General features: G+C 36.5%; 3 protein-coding genes across 9 annotated transcripts in view; 2 read left to right on the forward strand and 1 right to left on the reverse strand.

The window, feature by feature from the left end:
* The window catches only part of LOC147834501 (uncharacterized), a 382782-nt gene that overhangs the window by 258679 nt on the left and 108461 nt on the right, over window positions 1-15642 (forward strand). The gene's annotated exons all lie outside the window — the stretch shown is intronic.
* nrg3b (neuregulin 3b) overlaps window positions 1-15642 on the reverse strand; it is a 275221-nt gene that overhangs the window by 220505 nt on the left and 39074 nt on the right. The window lies entirely within an intron of this gene.
* LOC147841428 (uncharacterized) lies at window positions 783-11117 on the forward strand. 3 transcript variants are annotated; one of them, XR_015504237.1, is made up of 13 exons: window positions 783-836; window positions 1095-1196; window positions 2450-2482; window positions 2666-2750; window positions 2930-3070; window positions 3170-3318; window positions 3463-3599; window positions 3697-3790; window positions 3925-4024; window positions 4132-4385; window positions 4507-4892; window positions 7863-8174; window positions 8272-11117. XR_015504237.1 is itself a non-coding variant. In XM_087276515.1 (13 exons), the coding sequence occupies exons 4-13, from the start codon at window positions 2669-2671 to the stop codon at window positions 8587-8589; spliced, it is 1590 nt and encodes a 529-aa protein (XP_087132641.1). In that variant the 5' UTR covers window positions 783-836; window positions 1095-1196; window positions 2450-2482; window positions 2666-2668; the 3' UTR covers window positions 8590-11117. The 3 variants fall into 3 exon arrangements, 2 of the variants coding, with proteins under 2 accessions (XP_087132641.1, XP_087132642.1); XM_087276515.1 differs by having other exon boundaries at window positions 4507-4693; window positions 8047-8174; XM_087276516.1 differs by having other exon boundaries at window positions 1095-1185; window positions 4507-4693; window positions 8047-8174.

The following is a 15642-nucleotide window of genomic DNA, read 5'->3' on the forward strand; positions in this document are numbered from 1 at the left end:
TCCTCTAGCAAACCTATAGAACCGGGTCTGAGTGAAGACATATTTGTGACAATGTGAAGTCCATCGTGTAAAACGTCACATTTATTTTCTTCCTTTAAAGCACACGATTCTCTCCTCAAAACATGTTGTGAAACACCATCTGCAGGTTTTAGACAATAACAATGGTTCCAATGCATTTCCTGTTTTACATTTGTAATTTCTGCAGCTTCCGAGAATTCAAAAAGGTCCAGATATTGATAAATTATGTAATGATAGCTGTTTTGACAGTAAGTTATGATTGAATTGCCTCTTATTAGAGTTATGAAATAGTTTGACAACAAGCAGGAAACGTTTATGGACCAATGACATGAAGGAAAGGGTCTATATCAGTGGTTCTCAAACTGTTGTATGTGTATCATGGTTGTACACTTGCTTTCTTCTAGTGGTACGCAGAGGATTAAAATATGTCATATGTACATGCAACATATTTCAAAATGTATAAAAAATGGTCCATTTATAAATGTGATAACATATAGCCTATATTTATGAGGTCCAAGCAACATTTCCAGGTTTTGATGAATAGGATGCTATGTTAATACAGTACAGTGTTGATGTTCAAACTATTTGTACACAGTAAAATCCGCTGTGTTAATTAAGCTGTGTTAATCTGCATTTACTCAAAATGAGTTAATTTTACAAGAAACGGTGAAAGACACCCCCTTGTGTTGGTGAAAATGATCAGAGTTGTATTCTACGTCGTTAACTTTGCTCTGTTAAGCTCCGCCCCTCAATCTACCCCCTGCAGAGAACGTGTTGGAGTTTTGTCGGCGCCATTTTCTGCTCCCTCGTGCGTATAGGTAAGCTCTCTTGTTTAACGTCTTAAAACATCATTTTATCGATTTATATGAGTAAATGTGCTAACACAACGGTATATGTTGTACTTTGATGCGTTTTGTTTGTTAAAACATTGATTATGAGTCACTTTGTGACCGTGTCATTCCATCGATTTTATCACAGTGTGGTCACCTTAACGTTAAAGATAAAGCTTAAACGATGCCAATGATCTTACTTAAATTGTTTTTGCGATTTCTAATCTTACTTTTATATCCATTTAGTTTTGTACTGTGAACTCTCTGAAGAAGACGGTAACGTTAGGCTACATTTAGCCTCGAAGTTTTGCTTTCAAGAGCAACTGCAATGCTCCAGGTAACTGTTAGGTCAGTATTTTGTTGTTTCAACATATTAAGATGGTAACTTACAGAGAAAGTTATATGATATGAACATATGTAGCGTAAAATTAACTGTGTCTGTATGGCTGTCGAGCTCACTGCTGGTTAAATATTTTCAGTCCATTTCAAATTACTTCCTAATTAACGTTTCTCTGTTAAGAGGTTGCATTTTAACAGCTTGTTAGTGTTGTCATGATACTGTTTTTCGGTAACAGTTAACTGAAATTCGCTGTTGAGCGCGGTCCTAAACCCCGCCGTTTGGCCGTGAAGGTCACCAGTTCACCGCACTTAACCGCTGTTTACCGAGTGCAAACACCGATACAGAGACAGCGGATCATTTTAAAACTGTGAATCATCAGCGGATCTCTTAAATGTCAGCCCATAGACACGCCAGCTCATCTTCGCGGCTTTTAAAACGATCAAGTGGCGTGCATCTGTGTTTGTGCCCGGTAAACAGCGGTGACATGTAGTGATGGGTCGTTCATAAACGATTCGTTCATTTTGAATCAATCTTTTGTATGACTCGAAAACGTTGAGTCCTTTCGGAGTGATTCGTTTAATTGCGCACGCGCACAATTGTGCTGGTGGAGCAGAAGATTCGTTCCTTTTCGAGTCTTCTATGTGCTTTGAGTCGTTCGTTCATCGCGTGAAAGACAGAAGCCAGTCATGCATTTAGAGCCGGAAAATGTTTTGATTCGTTCATTTCTCGAGTCTTCGGATTTTATTCATCTCTCTTCACGTGCTGCCACATGATAAACGAACGACTCAAAAACCAGAAGACTCAAGAGGTAAACTAAAATCATGGCTCCTTTTGGCAGCTTAATTAATATGGGTCTGTGTGACGTGAACGAACCACTGACGTTTGAAGAGCTGAAGCTGATAATCATAGACAAAAGACCAGGTAAACAATAAATGATGATTTACTCTTATAGCTTTCCAAGTTATGACTATTTTGTGTAATGTGGCAACGTCTGTGCTAGTTGTAGATGAGTTTGGAAGCAACTTATTACATTTTAATAATATTTTGGCTACTCAAAAACACTTAAATATTAGCGGAAATGGATGCTTTTAATTCCAGTACCAATTGGTACCAATATTCAGTATCATGACAACCCTTCAGCACAGACATTATTTCAAAATTAAGTGGATTAGAATCTTTTTTTTCTATGGTGAATGTGTGTTATACTTTGACATAACAGAAAAATGATTGTTGACATATTGGTGTTTTCTTTTCCCCCAAGTTTCTGTGCATATAAGGCTCTACAGATCACATCGTGAGTAAAACCTTTAAGTACTTGTGTAATTACTTTACTAACTGGGATGACCAATTCTTAAATAATAAATATATGTTAATGGTTATAAAATCTTGCAACAATTTATAAACCTATGTGCCATTTTTGTGTCATTTATAAATCCCCCCCATTGGCACCTGTATGAAACATTCTCTTTTCCTACAGAGCATGCTGGTAAAGGTGAAATTTGGGGATGCACAAAAGTTTGTTAAAATAGCCAATCTGAACCTGGAGGACTTTTTGTCTGCAGGTAAGAAACAATTACACTTTTGTTATTCAGATTTCTTATTTGGTATGTGGTCAATTTAAATACTGATGTATATGCTGCTGTGTTATGTTTCCAGATGATATTCAGAGTTACCAGTATATAACTGATCAGCTTTCACATTTTGTTATTATTATGCAATATATTATTTATGTATTGTTTAGCCTTTTTGAAGTTTGGGGTTCCAAATGTACCTGAGAACGTGAAGGTTGTGGATGAATCTGGGACTGAGGTGGATGGTGATGTTTTTGAAGAGTTAATCAAAGATCCCTCCGTTGGCGTTCTCACCATAAAACATGGTGCAGGTTTGTATTTTATCACATTATTTGACTGTAATGTTTCACAGTTTTTGTCATAGAGACTTCCTGACCCCCCCCCCCTCCTTATATTGTTTATGCAAACAGATTTGGAACCGGCCTCTCCACAATCATCTTCTATGCATTTAGATCAGTCTCTGTCTTCATCCTTTGACTCCCTTGACTCTCAGGATACAGTCATTATTGAAGAAGGCCCTGACAGTAAGCGTATGAAGCTGGATGATGAAGCAAAAAAGGTGGACTTTTTTTTTCTACATAAAAATGATTTAAAGTGAAAAAATATATAATTTACATTTTATTTAAAAATTCATGTTTTGCTTTTTGTTAGGTGTGTTTGTTTAATTTGTTTATAACCTGCCTTTTCCCCTCTTATTTTAAAGCTGGTGCAATCTGTTCTTGTCAAGAAACCTGGAGGCGAGAGTATAATAAATGAGTATAACAGAACAAAGGCTTTAAAGGATGAAACGAGGAGAAAAATGGTTAATATCCTGGCAGCTGATATGACCGAAAAAAATGGGTAATCTGCACAGTACTGATTTGTGTGTACACATAGCTACTTGATATAGTTGTGGATTTATTTTATTATTTTTTTATAATTAATCATTATTTTGCAGAGGGTCCCCACCAAGGCTGGTCAAAGAAAAATATGCCAGAGGAATCGTGGCTTTGTTCCCTTACCTCAGTGACCCCTATTCCAAAAATGGCTTTGTAAGTCTTGCACCTTTTTAAAATTTTACATTTGTGTTGTCACGTTTTTTTTTTTTTTTTTTTTTACACACCTATACTACAGATGGTATATTTTGCTCCTGTGTCCCCCTTTTTACCCATTTTTATCTCTTTAGGAGCATTACTATGATGGTGAGAGTGGCACCGGATATTTGGCATGGAGAATCAAAACTATTCAGAGAAACCTGGCTAAAGAACGACGAGGATCATTTGAAGGTACAAAATGAACTTCAGAAATGTAGCAATCTAATTTTCTTTGTGCTTGGATGATTTTTTTTTATTTTGTATAAACAAACAGTTAAAATAGTTTTGTTGTTTGTTAGGTCAAGTGTCGTATGCTGAGCGGGGATCCGGTGGACCAACTGTAGCAAGGCATTCAAAGTTTACTTCAGAGATTGTCCTGAGTGAGGATGAGTGCAAGGAAGCAATTGCATTCATGAACCATTCTGCTGATGAGGATGCCATCAAGAAGAAAATGAAACTGACATTTGACTATCGTCGTAAGATGGTTCTTGATCCCATGCAGTCCAGTGATCTATTGACAATTTTTCCTCGTTTCAAGGACATTAAAGGCTTGGTAAGTGTTTATAATCATATTTGATAAATGGTTTGTTGTATAAAAAACAAATAGTCAGTGGTGACATGAGTTTAAAGATTTGCCCTAAGCATTACAATAATTAAAATGTTATGCTTATTAGATTGAGCAAGACTTTGTTCTGATGTTTGGAGAAGGAGTGTCAGGCAAGCTGCTAGAGAAGTGGACAACAACGTTCAAGAAAAAAGTCATTCAGCAGTGCAAAAGACTTCCTGCAACCAGCGATTTACAGGAACTTTTGCTAGCAGCAGAATCTCTTCGTGATGACACTGAAGATGATGTTCATATTGGTAAGAATTTTGATTGTTTAGGTACTGTTTCATACCATGGTTATTATAATATTTAAAGGAACCCAAGCATGAATGAAGTTAGCCATAGTTACACACTGTCAGTTTAATTTTTAATTGTTCATATTCAATTGGAATTCATTCATATATATGTGTGTGTATTATTGCAAATCATATTCATAAATTTTTTTATATGTTGGTAGTAGGGCTGCACGATATATCGTTTTAGCATCGAAATCGCGATGTGCGCATCCGCGATAGTCACATCGCAGGAGGGTGCGATGCAAAGCAAAAAAAATAAAAATCTATATATATATTATGGGTGAAGCCGAACCGGAATACGGTATTCGGAAAAGCACGAATAGCGTGTTTTTACGAATACTTATTTCAAACAATACTTGATAAATTATTTGTATTTGGGAACAAGAAAAACATTATATCAAAAAGCTGCGTTTCCTCATGAGACCGCAGTGCATGCCCGCGTGAGTGAGTGAGTGAGTGAGTGAGTGAGTGAGTGAGTGAGTGAGTGAGACGTTCAGGAGTCGGTGGGCGGGGTGGGGCCGGGGTAAGGAGACTGAGCAAGCTGCTTCTCTATACAGCAACAGAGAAGGCTTGGCAGAGCGAAAAATACTTTTCTGCATTACTATTTTTGTTTATTTTATCATACTAAAATAACACGTGACAGTTCACTCAAAAGTGAAAGTTCTTTCTGTTAGTAATTACTAACACTCCCGTCATTCCTACTACTTTCAGAACATACATTTTGATATTTTACCATATGAAAATGCAATGCAGTTATGAAAATTGAGAAATTAAAGCAATACAGAGATCTGGTCCCCGCGTCAGGTCAGGGTGCACCTGTAACCTTAAAAACGCAGACGCGGCAGAGGCGCACTAAACTCACACGGAAAAGAACTGGGCATTCAATTCATGTTTTCGTTAAACAATTCTTTAAATACAGCTCTTTTGATCTCTAAAGGGGAAAAAAGCAAAAGAAATTTGTCGTTAAATTAATTTTAGCAAAGACGCAACTGCCTGTCATTTTCACATTCGTTTTTCAGTTAGGGATTTGGTCTATTAGAGTAACCTAATAAAATTGTTTTGTTGGACACTGTAGTCTACACAATAATCAATATTATAATTTATTATATAAATTAGCTATTATTAAAACTAAACTATACAATTGATAAAACAAAACCCTTTTTAATGTTTGCTTTCATTTTAACACCGCTAACAGTTGTAATAAGAAACATCACATTATGCAAAAGCAGTCTTTTGAGTTTAAAGATGATCAGCCTACCAAGTCAAGTTTACAGTGTCATAAATGAAATGGGTAGCATGAGTAAAGGGGATTTGCCCAGCACACAACATCATGCGCTGCAGGTAAGCTGAATGATAATCTTTAAAAAATATATAGGGTATGCAATACAAAACTTTAAACATTTATTTATTTTTTAATGAAAAGAAAAGAAATCAGGAAAGGAAAATATAATTTAAACCACTGGTCTGGCGCTGATACTTTATTGTTTGTATCCAGAAGAAGGGGGAAAAAAAAGCAGATGAAAACCTGGCTGGGGAGACGGCAATAACATATCAGTTCTTCAGCAAAGATCACGACATCATTGTGATGGGTTTATCATACAACGCAGTTCGTGTTTATAATCATTAATATTAACTAGTATTAATTCTCTCTCTAGATTTAGTTTTCGGGCTTGTTCTTGTCGGCGCAATATAGTCTCGGCTTATTGCACGTACGAATCCGATTGTGAAGAAATATCAAGCGCTGGCATTTTTTATTGCATCCTTTTCGCTAGTTAATCATTTATTTATTTTTTTAGTGGTGCGAACATTATTTACTGGCAAACATGTTCCATGACCTCGTACATCAACAAATGTAGCCTACTTAAGTTAATTTACCTTTTATGTAAAAATTACGGAATAACTTAATTAAATATTAATAAATAAAATATCCGTATAAAAGTAGGCTACATGTTTATTTTTGAACTTTCGTTAATAAAACAACACAAAACTGTTTATAAATATTGTAGTTAAATATTAAATTACTTTAACTGCTTGAAACCGTATAATAATAACAATTAAACGTTACATTTTTAAGAACTTAACAAATAGTCTAAATGGCACTTTACTAATAAGTGTAATAATAATATAAATATTAATAATTATAAGTACAAAGAAAATATTAACCTAGTAACAATATAAGTCAGATGTTAAAAAAAACAGCGTAGTTTCTCTCCACCTTTTGTAGTCATATTTTAAATTATTTGCTAGAAAAACTAACATGTTGACTTTGTCCGGTTTAAGTGAAGAATGGGGTTATAATGTTTCCAGCAATACACTGTCAGACGGTGTGCTTGTAGCGAAAATGCACAGACAGGGTACTTTTTCACAACCATGCGAGAGAGGGCTTCTCCTTCTGTTCCGCCGCCCGCATTTCTCGCGACGCAGGTTTCTCTACGCTGCGGAGCGGCGCGTTCTTAAGTAGTTACCAAATATGTTGCTCCATTTCTCGTCAATGTCTTCCATTTATCACTTTCTCTTTTGTATCTGGCCATTTTTGCAAATGCCTCTGCCATGCCTGGCTGAGCTGGGCTTCTGCGTTTAGAAGACAGGAGTTGATTAAGCCTACATGGCTTTTTTCCCTCGCCGTCAATCGCCACTATCTTGCATGGTTCGGGACCCGTGGATCTGCGTATCGATGGATTTGCTCCTCAGTGTTTGGACTCTCAGCAGTGAATATTAAAACACACTTTACTTAAAACCCCCATACAAAAAGCTTAATCCAAATTGATTCGTTCACCTTTCTCAGTCGGCACATATCCAAAATGTTCCCAGATGTAAGAGTTCGTTTTCTAACAAGATTCATGGTTGAACTTGAACTTGCTGAATCGCGCCTAATGTTATATTCTAACAGATATGTAATACTTGGCAACATAACAGTAATTTGTGTTTTAAAGTGCGTGACGTCACGTACTACGGCCGTGACGCGGTTGTCATGGTGACCGTCACAGCCCTAGTTTTAAGTATATATATATATATATATATATATATATATATATATATATATATATATATAATATCGCAATATATATCGCAGGGGAAAAAAATATCGCAATGTCAATTTTTTCCAATATCGTGCAGCCCTAGTTGGTAGTTTGGATCAAAGTTTTATCAGATTTACAAATAATTGTATTCAAACTAAGATTGTTAATGTAGCTTTAGTCACTTTGTATATAGTTTTGGCTTTTTTTATGTAGTTAACTTCTAGTTTTCAACATTGTTTTGCTGCGAGTTAACATTTATGATATTAACCAATTATTTGTTACCTGTTTAAACAGTTTGGGACAGCGACCTTGCTTCAGTACTACTACTGTTGCATCTGATTCCACCATCTGCTCAAGGCCGGAAGAGACCAGGGAAAGTTTCTGCTTCTCAAGCAGAAAATCATCTTGTTGTCTTCAAGAAGGTTTGTTTGCTGGTTTTATTTAATGATTGTTCTGTCATAGTTTTTTATTATTTAACTTGTTAGTGATGTTTCTTTTTTACTTGCTTGCTTTTTTTAGAGTGGAACAAACATTGAGGAGCAGCTGCAAGACATCTCTGCGAGCGCTCAGCCCTATCTCCTGGCTGTAGGTCCTCAGAAGGATTCAATTCACCAGTTCTTCATCATCCTTGATCAGCATGCCATTCCATGCAAGTCCACCTCTTCTCTTGGTGCCTTTGATGAACTGTTTAAGGCACATTATGTTTTTGGCACCTCTTACAACACCATGCTGCACAACATGTACACTTTCATTCAAACCACTGTGTACAACATAGATGTTGGGAAAGTGAAAGAAAGTCCTCGTGTTGCTGAGGTTAGGGCAAGGCTGCTTAACTAGGTGCCTAAAGTTCCAGTGCACTCATGAAGTGTTTTGTTTGTGAGACTGAATTAAATGGTTCAAAAATGCTTGTTAGGCACTTCAGATTTGTTCATGGTTTGGTTCCTGGAAAGAGCCTTCGACTTAAATGTGTAGAGGCAGGATGCGGTTCTGAGTTTGGTACCTTCTCAGGTTTTAGAAAACATTTGAATATAAAACATCCTGAACAATGTGAACAGAGTTGTGACCCTAGTGGCATCTGTGAGGCAGAGGAAGAAAGTAGTGCTGCAATGTTTCACCAGAGTGACAGTGCTGAAGATGTGGCCACAACATCTGTAATGTTAAAGTCTAATAAGAACACTTTAGATATGTGTGCGTCTGCTGTTGCACAACTGAAAGTTGCTGGTTTAAGTCAGTCTGCAATAAATGGTTTTGTTTCATCTATGGAAGAAGTGGTTTTTGAGATTCATAGTCAAGCCCAGGATGCAGCTTTGCTCTGTCTATCTTCTGAGGACACTGTTAGTAAAAGGAAAATAGAGGAATCTTTTACAAATTTAGAAAATCCATTTACTTTGTTAAATTCGGAAGTCAAGCGACAGCGACTGTTTACAGCGAAATGGGGAATTGTTGAACCTAGTGAAATAGTACTCGGCACAAGATTTGACAGCAGAAGAAATAAAACTACAGGAACATTTGATCAAGTTGTTGTGACTGATAAATTTTCTTATATTCCCATTTTAGAAACACTAAAGACAATTTTAAAAAATCCACAACTTACCCATTTGTTTAAACCCAGACACATTTCAAAGGAAGGAATTTATGTGGACTTAAGTGATGCAGCACATTTTAAAAGCAGTCCTTTATTTTCTACAGAAAAAGATGCCTTACAAATTCAGTTATTTTATGATGATTTTGAGACAGCTAATCCACTGGGCTCAAAGAAAGGTATACATAAATTGGGTGCAATCTATTTTTCATTAAGAAATTTCCCACCAGTTTTTAACTCCTCACTGGTTAATATTCATTTATGTGCCCTCTTTCATGCACAGGATGTTAAGCGCTATGGTTTTAACTCCATAATTGAGCCCCTGGTCAATGATCTGAAAGTGCTTGAAATTGAGGGAGTTAAGAATCCAGTGTCTGGAAGATGCATCAAGGGTACTATCGTTCAAGTCACAGGGGATAACCTAGGTCTGCACAGCTTGTTTGGCTTTCTGGAATCATTTGGGGCTCGATATTGTTGTCGTTTTTGTCTGCTTGAGAAGCATCAGTTTCAGTCAGTGTTCTCTGAAGATAGTCCTGAGGTTGAACTAAGAACTGCTGAGATGCATGCTCTGCATTGTGAAACTTTACAGTCTGATTCTACACTACCTCACGTGTATGGTGTCAAAAGGGCATGCTTATTAAATTCCCTCAAATATTTCAACACAGCCACCAATTTTGCTGTTGATATAATGCACGACATTCTAGAAGGAGTTGCCCAGCTAGAGGTAAAACTTGTTCTGCAGTACATTCAGCATAATTTTCTGAGTGCCAATGATCTTGATGGTAGAGTACATGCTTTTGACTATGGTTACAATCAGCAGAGAAACCGTCCTCCAAAAGTCAAATTGCTTGATGGAAGCAATGATTTAGGTTTAAATGCTATTCAATCTTAGTGCTTATTGCGCAATTTGCCTTTAATATTTGGAGATTTAATACATAAAGATGATAAACACTGGCATCTTTTGCTTTTACTTCTGCAGATTGTTAACATTGTCTTTTCACCTGTCTTAACAGATGGCATGACCACTTATCTTAAACATTTGATAATTGAACATCATCGGCTATTTAAAATGTTATTCCCCCAAAAAAATCTTCTGCCAAAACATCACATCATGATACATTACCCACAATGTATAAGGAAAATTGGTCCAATTTTGCACACATGGTGTATGCGTTATGAAGCTAAGCACAAATTCTTTAAAACACAATTAAAAAGTTTCAAAAACATCACCAAAACACTAGCCAAAAAGCACCAGAGTTGTATGGCAATGTATTGGGAGTCTTTTAGCCAGTACAGACTGACTCTTGGCCCAGGAAAGATGGTGGAACTCAGGGAAATTAGAGGTGGCCCAGAGATTGCTTCAAAATTAGGTGTGGTAATATCTGAAATAGTCTATGCTGTAAAGTGGATCAAACATCATGGCACAGAGTATCATCCTGACTTTATTATCTGCACAGAAGTAGCAAATGAGATGCCAGTGTTTTGTAAGATCATGACTCTAGCTGTCAAAAATGAAAATGTACTGTTATGTGGCACACTAATGGAAACTGTATGTTTTGATGAGCATTACTATGCTTTTACAGTCAGACTGCATCCAGAAAAAGTTTTAACAGTTGTCAATGTTAATGAGCTGTGTTATTTCAAACCATTTGATCTTCAAAGAAAATATGGTACAACTGATTCTGTACTTCATATTGTACCATATTGCCATTTTATGCAGACTTGACATTTTTGCACTGTATTTTTGTAAGCCTGAATGTTTTAATAAAAGTTTTAACTGATATTGAGTTTCGTTTTCTGTTTTATTTGTTGTTTAATGTTTTTTTAGTATGTTCAGTAGCATTAAAAAATTGCACCAGAGTGAAATAATGACAGTTAAAGCAACACCATATGGGTTGTAAATCAACTCTTTATTAGTGATGTATTAACATTTAACCGGAGTTGATTTCAGTTTGGTGTTAAATTAAGGAACACCAGACAGAGTTAATTTCTGTTCAGAGTTAAACAGCTTAACAATTTTCAGTGTTGACCAGTGTTAAATTTTAACTCAAAATTGAGTTAATTTTACTCTGAAAATATAACACAATGAAAAGTGTTAATTTAACACCAATTCTGAGTGGGACCAAATACACTCACGTGCAGTGTTAAATTTAACTCTTTAAGAGTTTATTCAACACAGCAAAATTTACTGTGTAGTATTTAAAGTGGCTGATAATAATAAATTTTCTTAATAATAGGAATTAATCTGCCACGTTTTTGAACTGTGCAGAACTGTAGCTGCCTTACTGGATCTACCACGCTACTGTTTTTCAATACTGCTTATTATGGTGGTACTTGGAGAGACAATTTTTTTCTAAAGTGGTAATTGATGAAAAAAGTTTGAGAACCAAAGGTCTATATGACCAGACAGCTGAATTTCGATTACCTATAATGAATAGGAAAACTCAAACATCAAGCAAACCGTGCAAAGGAGGAGCTTGACTTTTTTATTATTGCCACAGGTTTCCTGTAGATTTTGGACAGGCACTGTTCACCGTTTTTTTTTTTTTTTAAATAACATTATATTCACATATAGAGAGAGCTTATTTACTCTTTAGGTGTGTGACCTGCTTAAGGTTCACAATGCACATTCAGCCACAGCAAAATAACACAAGAAATGCCTCAAACATTGCTTCAAACTATAAGAAAAAGCACCACAAAACAACACAAAACATGGTGCAGGAAATTTTTTTTTTTTTTTTTTTTTTTTTTTGATAAATGGGAGGTAAAATTGAAAATGACAAACAAAAATCCCTGATATTCATGACTTGTAGAAAAATATATAAACTTCCTTTACTTTCAATGCCTGGAATAGACCTCCATGACATGTGAAAGCCCTGTATGGTGTTCACTTAGATGCAGTCATTAAATTTTAAAATTCATGTATGTTTCAGTTCTATACTTTAATAAAACTGCAAATAATATAAAAATATATCTATTATGCAAGAAAAAAGTCTATTCAAGTCAAATTCAACTGCTACATGAAAAACTAAAGATGGCCTTCAAAAAATCAAATGGAGAAAAATGTCCCTTCAGTGCACAGGAAGAGAAATTGCACAAACATAATTAGCTATGCAGATGATGACAGTCAGACTGTTCACCTTGGGGTATGAAAATGGAACCTCCTGACTCACACAATAGCTTCGCGACTGTTTCAGGATGTCAAATGTAATTTCTTGCCTCAGAAGGTCATGAATTGCAGATGTACCATTAATGTCAACTTTCAAATTCCTTTTAAATCATTTCCAGAGCCGCATCCTGTGATCTCTGTTGACACCGGAGCCCTCAGTATGTGAAGAAGGTAAGATTGTGAAGCTCATGCACCCTGACTGTTCCTTCCTGCCCCTGTGAGCTTCAACTCGATTGCTGGCAAGGGATGTGTAGGAGAGTGAAAATGATGTGCGCATCAGAAGATCACCATGACTCATGCTCATTCCTTACAATCTATATACATTGATGTGCACATTCACATATATATGTATGCAACGTATAAAAAAGATGGCTGGAAGATGGCACATAATTTATAATATAATTTAAATACATATAATTAAAAAGGTCATTTAATATTGTCAAATTATAATGACAGTTTCTGGGTGCTAGGGTTTTAACTTTTTTGTTTTTCCTTTAACAGCATCATTTTGTTTATTCAGAGTTGCAAGCATTGAATGAGCAGAAAAAAACAAGAGATGTTTAATTGCATGAACCAATCAAATCCAATTATGACCAATCGTGTACAGTCATAGCCTTCTCTCAAATAACTTTCCTTCATTAATTCTCAATTACCCTCCATCAAATTCAATTTTTATGCTTTTGTAATGATATAGTTTTGAATATTTGTTCATTTATTTCTATTTCTGGGTGGAGGAAAAATCACTGCAATATATTAATAAAAGCTCAAATGCTTTGAAATTGTCAGAGACTGATATACACACACACCGGCCACTTTATTAGGTACATTGATTAAGGGTCCAATCACATGGCAGCAGCTCAATCCATTTAGGCATGTAGACATGGTCAAGACGATCTGCTGCAGTTCAAACCGAGCATCAGAATGGGGAAGAAAGGTGATTTAAGTGACTTTGAATTTGGCATGGTTGTTGGTGTCAGACAGGCTGGTCTGACTATGTCAGAAACTGCTGACCTTCTGGGATTTTCTTGCACAACCATCTCCAGGGTTTACAAAGAATGGTCTAAAATAAGATAAAATATCCAGTGAGCGGAAGTTCTGTGGGAGCAAATGCCTTGTTGATGCCAGATGACAATAGCCAGACTGATTCGAGCTGAAAGAAAGGCAACAGTAACTCAAATAAACCCTCGTTACAACCAAGGTATACACAAGAGCATCTCTGAAAGCATAGCATGTTAAAACTTGTGGCGGATGGGCTACAGCAGAAAAAGACCACACCAGGTGCCACTCCTGTGAGCTACAGTAAGAACAGTAAACTGAGGCAACAATTCACACAGACTCACCAAAATTGGTCAATAAAAGATTGGAAAACTGTTGCCTGGTCTGATGAATCTTGATTATTGCTGCGGAATTTGAATGGTAGAGTCAGAATTTGGTGTCAACAACACGAAAGCGTTCAGGTTAGTGGTGCTGGTGTAATGGTGTGGCGGAATTTTTTTTTGCACACTTTGGGCCCATTAGTACTAATTGAGCATTGTATCAACACCACAGTATGCCTGAATATTGTTACAAATCATCTCAGACTGGTTTCTTGAACATGAAAATGAGTTCACTGTACTCAAATGGCCTCCACAGTCACCAGATCTCAATCCAATAGAGCACGTTTGGGATGTGGTGGAACAGGAGATTTGCATCCTGTATGTGCATCTGACAAATCTGCAGCAACTGCATGATGCTATCATGTCAATATGGACCAAAATCTTTGAGGAATATGTCCAGTACCTTGTTGAATCTATGCCATGAAGGATTAAGGCAGTTCTGAAGGCCAAAGGGGGTCCAACCCCGTACTAGTAAAGTGTGCCTAATAAAGTGGTCGGTGAGTTTATCTACAAATACACAAAAAATTCTTTAAAGGGGAAGGAGTAACCTGATGATTGTCACAAAAAAAAAAAGAAAAAAGAATGGATTGGTAGCATGTTTTCCATGAAAAAAAGACGTGTAATGTGTTTGTCTGCCCTAACAAACCCTTTAAATTACAGTAAGCATTTTTTAAAAACAATAAAAAGGGACAGATATAAAATATATATTAAATGAAACTAGTAAAATTACTAACTTTTTTTAAGCAAAGTAGTGCCTTTATAATCATTAAAATTGTCTCACTTATACAGTATCTATTCATGGGAATCTTACAAAAAAATGAACTGTAATGAATCTTTACAGTACTTTGACTGGTGATTGTGCAAAAACTCATGTGACTTCAGTTTTACTTAAACCTGTCTGTGATTTTCTACACTGCTCAAATCCTTCTCTAATGACTTTTATTCATTAATTCTAAATTACTTTCCACCAAATCAAATGCATGCGCTTTTCTGAGGATATTTTCTAAATATATGTTCTCTTTTTGCTCTTTTTCTTTTTTGGGCAAAGTGGGATGCAGAGTCACTGCAATGCAACATATATTTCTATAAGCTGATTTACATCTACACAGATTTCTTTGAGGAGGAGTTATCTGACAATTGGCACAAAAAAAATCCTGAGGATCCCCTGAGCAAAGATGGGCATAGGCAAGTAAGCACCATTGGGATTTGAGATGAATGGGAATGCAATCGGATAACTCTCCTCAGGTATTATAGATTTGCTTGGATGAGATCATCGCAGAAGCTGTTATACCTTTAGTAAGCCTGCCTGCTACTCAACTGTGTCTTTCATATTTCCCCCGTTCCTCACGGCCCACTCCTCTTCTTCACACAGGGGCATTGCGGCGTTGAGCAGGTTATGCCAGTGCAATCTGTAGCTTTCCAAGTTCTGAGAAAGCAAACACGGAAAGGCACTTCAAATCTGGTTTACCCTTGATAACCCCAAAGCGCTCTGGGTCAAACGCAAGACCTGGCCTGACTGCAGGGAGTTGTCAGTAATATGAATAATTCTGTCAGTAAAGCCTCTCTTCTCTTGTTAACGGCGCTAGACTTATTTTTTTTTAGTTGAAATATGCAGGCAGATTCACCTTTTTAGCACATTTCCAGTCCTTGCATTGCACACTCACCTCCCCTGGCCTTTGATCCAGTTGCTTACCCTCACAGCAGTTGGCGCAAGAGCTTAGTTATTGTATTAGAGTTTATTCTTTATGACATCACCAAGCATG

Source organism: Danio rerio, chromosome 12 (assembly GCF_052040795.2).
Source record: "Danio rerio strain M-AB ecotype USA chromosome 12, GRCz13ab, whole genome shotgun sequence".
Taxonomy (NCBI): domain Eukaryota; kingdom Metazoa; phylum Chordata; class Actinopteri; order Cypriniformes; family Danionidae; genus Danio; species Danio rerio.

What these genes read in the sequence shown, in the direction of transcription:
- LOC147841428 (XM_087276515.1), top strand. Translation starts at nt 2,669, where the DNA reads ATGCTGGTAAAGGTGAAATTTGGGGATGCACAAAAGTTTGTTAAAATA. An exon ending in ACGACGAGGATCATTTGAAG is followed by an intron (nt 4,025 to 4,131) that starts GTACAAAATGAA and finishes GTTGTTTGTTAG; the next exon opens with GTCAAGTGTCGTATGCTGAG. An exon ending in TCAAGGACATTAAAGGCTTG is followed by an intron (nt 4,386 to 4,506) that starts GTAAGTGTTTAT and finishes TATGCTTATTAG; the next exon opens with ATTGAGCAAGACTTTGTTCT.